Raw genomic sequence first — 8,813 nt, 5'->3', positions numbered from 1 at the left:
TTTAAGAATTCAATGCACATGAAGTCATTTAAGAATTCAATGTTCAAAACACTTACTCTTCTATGCATGAAATTCTCATATTTTCCTGTAGGCTTACAATAAGTAGAATTGAAAAAATGAAATAGCTTTTCTAAATCCTAAAATCATTTCATATCTCACTCCATAAATCATATTTTTCCTAAATCCTAAAATCACTCCATAAATTATCTAGAAGTCACTCCATAAATCATATTTTCCTAAATTCTAGAATCACTCAATAAATCATCCATAAATCTCTCATGCTTTTCTGTTGAAGGTATATTTTCTTTTGCCTTATGACCATAATATCACTTCTCCATAGCTTTTCTAAAACTATTACTTATTATTTCTAAAACCCATAAAATATATCAACTTAGAAATATAATTTATTTAGATAGAAGAATATAAATTCTTCTAAATAAAAGAATTAAGAATGAATTATTGTAATATTATTATAATTAAGAATTACAAAAATATTCATCATGTGATATTAATATAACAATTAATAATATTTAATTATTCCACCGCCCTCATTTTAGGAGAGTTTTTATGGGAGCTTATGCTAAGGATATTACAGCAATAATGTTGAATTGATTGCTCTCTGGTTTTCTTAGAGCAGTAAAAATGGTTCAAGTTATGGGAGATTCTAAATTGGTGATTGATTAGGAAAATTATATAAATAAGGTCAACAACATCAATATTGAGACCAACTTACATGATTGTTGGAATCTTAATTCCAACTGCAGGCAGAGTTTGTGGACGCGGACTGGGACAACGATGGCAACAAGAAAACCACTTCAGCAAAACCACCTAACACTCATCGGACCGCCTTTTGCTGTGAAGTTGTTTCTGTACACACAAGCCCGATGCAATAAGATTTCTCCATGCATCCTCTGTACGTTTGCAAAACCACTGCTCCATCGGAACGTAAAGGTTGATCAAGTAAGGGCTTCCGATATTTAATACAACTGTCCGATTGAGTTCTTCGTTAACCACCATCAATTGCAATCAAGATGCCAGAATTTGACGTGCCGTAAAAGCTTTGAGTTTGACCTCTGAATCACTGTTGAAGCCGTATGCAAGGCTGACGAAATTAATTGACCGCCATGCTGAAATAGTTAATGAAATTAATTGAGGTCATAGAATGTCGGTAAATGTTTTTAATTATATTGTTTTTTAATCCACGACAGTATGGCATAAGAAATGGTATTGTCATATAATTTTTAATCATTCATTTGAATATGCAATAAAACGCACTGCAGTGTGTAGAATGAAGAAGAAGAGGGGGCAGAGTAAAAAGAAGGAGAGCAATACGCAGACTATGTAATTGGAAACCATGGCAGAGTGTGAATATTTTTCTGTTGAATGAAAATGGGGACAACATGCAGCAGTGTAGGTAATGTCCAGTCCATTTTTTTTGATATTGTATTGGTAATGAAACGGTGGAAAATGCACAGCTCGTGCAAACAAAAAAATTAGTCAGAGTCTATGGTCAGTGTGATGCACAACAGTGCATAAGAAATATATGTTTTTGAGTGGCGTTGACCAGTGTGTGATGGAAGCTATAGATCGCACAACAGTGTGCGGGTGCAGACGAAAACAAAGACGAAGGTAGAAACTAGAACAAAGCACCGTGGATGTTTTGATGTCCTGTTTGGGAATAAAATGAAGTTGCAACAACGCGACAGTGAAGGAGATTTTTTTTTTGTAATGAAATGTAAGGAATTACATTTACAACAGTAAATGTAAGTAAATTTTTTTATTACAGCAGTATATGTAAAACTCTGTCTTTACAGCAGTAAATGTAATTGAGATTTTACACACAGCAGTGTAAAATCTCAGGAGGAAAACAGAGTAATTTTTTTTGTTGTTTTGGAACTGCATCTAAAGCAATGTCTGGTTGTAATCCCTTTGTGAGAGGAAGTGAAGCTCTTGGTAAATCCCTCTGTTAAAGAGGAAGGTGCTCTTCAGCACAGTCTCTTGGTGAATCCCTCTGTTAAAGAGGAAGGTTCTCTTCAGCACAGTCTCTTGGTGAATCCCTCTGTCAGGAGGAAGATGGCATATACTAGTGAATCCCTCTGTCAAGAGGAAGATGGCATATACTGGTGAATCCCTCTGTCAAGAGGAAGATGCTCTTCAACATAATCTCTAGTGAATCCCTCTGTGTGAGGAAGATGTTTTTGTAAAAGCAGTGTGGTGAAATCCCTCTGTTAAGAGGAAGACCTTTTTTTTTGTAACAGGCAGTGATATTGATGAATGCAAAGTTTTTTTTGGGTGTGAAAAAAAATTATGTTCTCAGTAAACAAGTTAGCTTCCCTATGCAAAAGATCCTGTGGAGAGAAACAGAGCATTGTCTCTGTGTGCAGTTTATTTTGTTTTTGGGATTTTACCAGAAAAATCCCCAACAGTGGTATCAGTGCTAGTCCAGCCTCTTTGAAGGTGTCAAAGAAGCTGAAGGAAGGTTCCTTTTGTTGCATCAGTAAATCTTCTCCAGTAGAGTGAAGTCTCAGACAAAAGGATTCAGGTAAATCTCAAAGTTTTTTTTGTGTAGCTGCTGAAGACAGACAATTGTTTTAAAAACACAGTTAAGTAATTTGAAGCATATTTAAGAATGGCAAGATCAAATAAAAAAGTCTCCAAACCTTCTAAGGTTGTGTCTCCCTCTACTACTAAAATAGAAAAAAATCCATTTGAAAGCATTCTAGTTGAGGCTCCAAGGTTCGATGGGAACTTTGACATATGGGAAATAAAAATGAGGAATTTCTTACAGTCTGAAGGGATTGAAATTTGGGAATCAGTGATTGATGGTAGCAAGATGGATAGAGAATCCAAGGAGTACAATGCAAAAGCAGCAAAGACAATCCTGGATGGACTGTCTGATTCTGTAAAGAAGAATCTAGGAAAATATTCATCAACAAAGGAGATATGGGACAAACTTCATGACCTTCACGCAAAGGGAGCACTGACCATGAGCATCAGTCAAGAAGGAAATTTTGAACCTATCATAGAAGCTGAAAATGAGAAGGTTGACCTCATCAAGCTTCAAGTACAAGAAAGGGATGAAGAGCTTGCCAAGCTTATGAAGGAACTTGATCAAAGTAAAAGGAAGCATCATGAAGAAGTCATATACATGACAAATCCATTGAATAAAGCAAAGAAGAAAGAAGACATCTTGTCAAGTCAACTTGAACAAAGGCACAAGAGAGTGAACAAACTTGTAGAAGAGATTGGACAGTACAAGGTAGAGGTCTCCTCCCTTAAGTCTGAACTACAAGAAGCTAGGAAGCAGGCACAAGAAGCTGAGAAGAAAATGGAGAGCAGTCAAGCAGAAATCTCCAAAATGAAGTCAGATATTATCTCCCTTAAAATAGTAGCAGCTGAAGCTACTCGTAGCAAAGAAGAAACTGAGGAACAACTTACAAAGAAAAATAATGAATGTGAAAGATTGGACGTCCTCCTAAGGAAAAAGGTTGAAGGGATGAACAAAATCATGAAGAGCTCTCAAGCCTTAGATGACATGCTCAGCTATCACAGATCTCCATTTGATAAATCAGGACTTGGGTATGTAGGTGAACCTCCAAACAAGAATGAAAATGCTTTAAGCAAAGGAGATGTGAAGAAGGCATAAAGAAATTGTGATGCTCCTAGTTCCAGCAAAGGCAAGGAGAAAGATCAAGGCTACAATAGAAGAAATCCTATTCCAAGCAGAAAACCAGCTCAAAGAAGAAATGTAGCTGATGTCAAAGAGGCAAGAAGCAATGATTATCATCAAAGGATCTCAAGGCAAAAAGACTTCAGAAGCACATCAAGGAAACCTCCATCTCCCAGGTACCAAAGTTCATTTTTTGGCTATTGTTATTCTTGTTCAAACTTTGGTCATATGGCAAAAGACTGTAGAACATTTCATAGAGATAGATGTTATGGTCTCCGACAACCTCCAAGAAACAATTTTACAAGAAAAAATCATGAAATCTTATTCATGAACAATGTAGAATTTTTCAAGTGTCATAACATTGGGCATATGGCACGTGATTGTAACTTAACATGGGCTCCTACACAAGCTAGACCCATGCAAAAGAAGAAAGTTACACAAGTTTGGAGAAGGAAGGAAATACAGTCCGAAAGTCCCTTGAACTCCCCAGCTGATCTAAGTTTCTTTTGAGAAGACTTTGCTGAAAGAAGATGATGCATACAGTTAGGGGGAGCACGTACTGCGAAGGAGTTAGTTTTTTGAGAAAACAAAAAGGGAAGCATGAGTGAATATACACAGCAGTGTAGTCCTTTGAAGAAATGGGAATCCATGCAGTAGCGTGAGGTGATTTTTGTTGTTGAAGAAAAATGTGAAATGTGTAGCAGTTCGAGTATTTTGTTTTGAGAACGAATATAAAATCGAAGGGGGAGCCTGTATTTCTTTATCATTATTGCTGAACTATATTAACAGTCCTTCTTTGATGAATATATTTTTATATGGGAGAGATACGAAATTAAATCTGCCATAAAAGCAGAGAAGAAATGGTTGAAGAATAACTTGGAGATGCAAAGATTGGAAATCTTGCCTGAAGCAGAAAGAAAGAGGATATTACATGATTGGAGTGCCTGAGCAAAGCAGTGAAAGCGATGAAAGGAAAGATGATATGAATAGGCAGAAAAGCTTTGAATTTTTTTTATGAAGTGTTTGGGTATGTTTGAATGCCCAGCAGTTGAAATTAAGGGAGAGTGTTGGAATATTAATTCCAACTTCAGGCAGAGTTTGCGGACGCGGACGGGGACAGCGACGGCAACAGGAAAACCACTTCATCAAAACCATCTGACACTCATCGGACCGCCTTTTGCTGTGAAGTTGTTTCTGTACACACAAGCCTGATGCAATTCGTTGAAGTTATCTCAACATTTATCAAAGTAATTCCTGTGCAAGCAACTGTCTTGCTGCACGAAAAGTTCACAGCCACATCGGTCGATGACGTTCCCTGTATGTTTCTATACGTGACATCTTGTATTTGCACTGCGGATGGCTGCACACAACAACATGACGCACAGTATTATTGATACCAAACAGTAATACCAAACTTGAAAACCAATTTGTATAAATATTATTGCAGTATAACATAGTTTTTACCTCTATGCATTTAGTGGAGATCAGATGTCCGTAGGTGAAGTTTATATTATATATTATAATACGCACAATTGTTTTTTAGAGAATTTGTACTAACTTTGATGGTTGGAATTAGCTACGTTTAGGGTTACAGGGGTCTCTCTGAGTTGGATGAGATTTCCGGAATTACCAAATTCCGTGATTACCGATTCTTTACCTAAACAAGAAACTCTGTAGTTACCAATTACTAACCCGATTGATAGTATTTAGAAGATAAAATAAATGGGAAATTTATCCTATATTATGTGCGCAACATCGATAGCAAGCACACATCCACGGACTTCAAAATGATATTTCAACAACGGCGGGAACTAAACTCATATTAAAACGTATTCAGTCTATATATTTTAGTGGGGCATGTTGGGAAAATATGGAAAAGCCCAGAATGGTTAGTTGATCACCTGAATTTTACAAGGTGAAGCGGAATCGCAATAGTACTGATCAATGATAATCGGATTTTTAACATTATGAACAACTATGTCTTCAAATATGATATTTACAAAAGCATAAATTATGTTATAACCATCCTAGATAATTCAGATTAATATCAATTACGAACTGCAGTTCATTGCCGTATGAATAGAAATAATTAATGGAGCCATACACCTGTTAAACCAACCTGCCAAGTTTTGATTCTGGCCCCGTTGGATGTTTCGACAAAAGTGATGTTTTCGACAAGAATGTCATCAATTTGGGCTTCTTCTCCATTCTTTCCCAGACTTCCAATGCTGCACAAGAGAAGAAGTACAATTCAGATTTCATCCTTACTGATTGTATTTTCTGCAGGATAAGATCCAAAATACTTATGTCACCTGATACCATGGCCTGGGACACACTTTATGTTTTTGATATTAATAGTAGACGAGCCCGACGAAATGGAAATGCAATCATCCCCTGATATAGAGTATTTATAATCATAGTTAGCAGAACCCTTTATGTTTATTATGCGTTTTGCCAATCTGAACTTTAACTAAGTGAAATTAAGATTTGCACTTATAGCAGCTGCGGTGAGATAGATATAAGCTAGAAGGATATTGACTGATTTATTATTAAGAAAATGAATCTATGCTATATGGTAATATGTGAATAAACAAATTAACGCAAACCAGTGAAATCACTAACTTCTAACCTGTCTGGATGACACAGTTGTTTATTTGGGCATTCTTAACTCTTTGTAAATGAATACCATCAGTGTTTGGGCTTTGTTCAGGAGCTTGTATCTGAAGCCCGCTTAATTGGATATCAGAAGAGTCGACCACTACGAGATGCATTCGTTGGCTATTGACAAATTGCAAATTTTTTATCACAACATTTGAACATCTACTAATAGTCATTGCCTGTAAGACCAACCCAAAATCCAAACAATCGGATGAGCACAGCCTTGAATTAAAATTTACAGAAAGATTAAAAAAACCGTTTATAACAAGGTGATCATTGCGTCTTTTTTCAAGCAAATAAACAAGGTAATCAAGATAAGATTGCCGGCTGGAAACAAACCGGTGGAGCCGCATCCAAGCAACCCTGCACACAAGAACATATTTGATGATTAATATAAATTGAAGGAGACGGTTTATACTACTAATTTGTTGTTTAATGGTAAGTGTTGGGCAGGGGAAAGATTTTGGATGATGCTTGTGAAAAGGCTAGAGGTGGAGTCGGTGGAGTCGAACGCGGAAGAGATGGAATATTAGAGAGGATTATGACAGGATTTTCAATGGCGGCTGACCTGGAGGATAAGAGCGGCCTATGGAAGGAGATTGTCAGTGCCATGTGTGCATCGTTTATTGGGCAAATGACTGGCGTGTATTAGGCAAATGACTGAAACCTTTTGTGTGGTTTAACAGGACCACCCATTTTTTAGTGGCGACATGTACACAACGGTGAGGTGAAACAGAACAGTTAAAGGGTTCTTTTGTGTGGTTTAACAGGACCACCCATTTTTTAGTGGCCACATGTACACAACGGTGAGGTGAAACAGAACAGTTAAAGGGAACCCTTACTTGTTGTTTGTTAACCTTGCAGGATTTAGACCACCAATCTTGGCCTTGACCATCAATGACACCGCCACCTTCTATGGTCAACCCAGATATACCATAAAATCGAATCCACAGATTAAGTTCACTGCTATTCCATGCAGATTGTTTATTGGGTGCAACTATTGTTCCAGTAATCTGCAAATTTATGATTTTAGCAAATAATTTAACATAGAATTTTCATGATCATCTTAAAAAGCATACAATCCAATATTCAACTTTCTCACCTCTACTGAAATATGAGACTTGCAAGGGCCAAGAAACGTCACTGGCTTAATTAGAAATGTCTTCCCCAATGGTACTTGCAACACTGCGTTGGAAGATGCCATGCATGCTGCTTCCCATGCTTCTATGAATGCCTATAAATCACAAATGAGAAACAATACGTAGGTATTATAACAACGATAATAATCTAATCAAATTTTCTTGTTTGCGAAAGAAAGGATTTAACTAGTTCTCTGAAAGGTATAGCCACATATCTTTGGCAGTTACCAGAGAGCAAAAAAATATTTATTTCTACTGCATGAATACTAAACAGATTTTAAGCGTGAAAATAAAACACAGGTAAAGACCGTGGGAGGGAATTTTCCTAAAATCTAAGAGTTCTGTGAAAGGGACGGTATTAATTTCAAAAGGTCTCCCAGGATTAACGATGAATATATGCGAAGTGCATCAAACTTTACAACAACAATATCAAATGAATATTGAATCTATATAATTGATGAAAAAATATTCACCGTCCGATCATCTTTTAAACCGCCGGCCTGTGCACCGTAGTCCATGACATTGAATATCGGTGAACCACTGGAATCACTTTTGCTCAGCACATTTCTATGAGTAGCCCAGCTTGAATCCACCATTAACAGCGCCATAATAGCAACAACTGAAGCGAATGTAGTCTGCACATAATTTATTTGTTCAAAACGACTCGTAATTTTTTCACGCACAGAAAATTAGAAATCACAAACATTGTTTGCAAGGAATTACCACCAATTTGAAATCCATCGCGATAATTCGGAGGTCGAACTCTCGTTGTAGCCGATAGGTGCTCGAAACTTGTTTCATGGAAGGTAGCAGACCGGGGATTTTATAGTGCCAGAAACTTGCTTTTGGTTTGCTTTTTCTTCTTTCTACCTAAACCTTGATAGACTCGGGTTGGTCCATTTTATTTTTTCAAACGGACGGTGGCCATAAACATTGACCGAACTCTCACTGGGCATTGAGGAAACTCATGTTGCTGTAACATATTCAAATACCAGAGGACAAGGAATAGTTTGATGGTTATTCATTTTTCGGAGCCTCCATACTTGATTTTATCAATATTTCACGCCAACTGAATAACATGAACGCTGAGTCGACTGCCGGTTTTGCCTTTCCACTATCGAATCGAATGATGAAATTAACCTACTACAAATGTTAAAATGATAATATCCCAGAGTCGTAGTACCCCCCGCATTATTCGTGGCTGCTGACAAAAATCTTAACTTGTGTATATTGATTGATGGAGGTATTTTCCGAACATTCTCATTCCATTTCCGATTCTTACGGAGAGACTGAAATGAGTCACTCTCTTTGACCTGATACGGTGATGGGCCGTAGATTGCGTTTCT

At 37.1% G+C, this 8,813-nt stretch overlaps 1 protein-coding gene across 1 annotated transcript; it reads right to left on the bottom strand.

Annotated features, from left to right (window-relative positions):
* Window positions 1-5,406: 5,406 nt before the first annotated feature.
* On the bottom strand, window positions 5,407-8,208 carry LOC149237142 (putative polygalacturonase At1g80170). Its single transcript, XM_089369165.1, has 10 exons — window positions 8,191-8,208; window positions 7,941-8,102; window positions 7,431-7,562; window positions 7,171-7,341; window positions 6,668-6,691; window positions 6,300-6,507; window positions 5,983-6,064; window positions 5,790-5,898; window positions 5,572-5,697; window positions 5,407-5,481 (listed from the first exon to the last, which is right to left on the bottom strand). The coding sequence occupies exons 1-10, from the start codon at window positions 8,206-8,208 to the stop codon at window positions 5,407-5,409; spliced, it is 1,107 nt and encodes a 368-aa protein (XP_089225291.1).
* Between the last annotated feature and the right edge of the window lie 605 nt (window positions 8,209-8,813).

This window comes from Pinus tabuliformis, chromosome 8 (assembly GCF_031772625.1).
Source record: "Pinus tabuliformis cultivar Carrire ecotype Pingquan chromosome 8, CPIR1, whole genome shotgun sequence".
NCBI classification, from domain to species: Eukaryota; Viridiplantae; Streptophyta; class Pinopsida; order Pinales; family Pinaceae; genus Pinus; species Pinus tabuliformis.
Note: the sequence above shows the minus strand (reverse complement) of the source record. Positions and strands in the feature narration are given on the sequence as shown.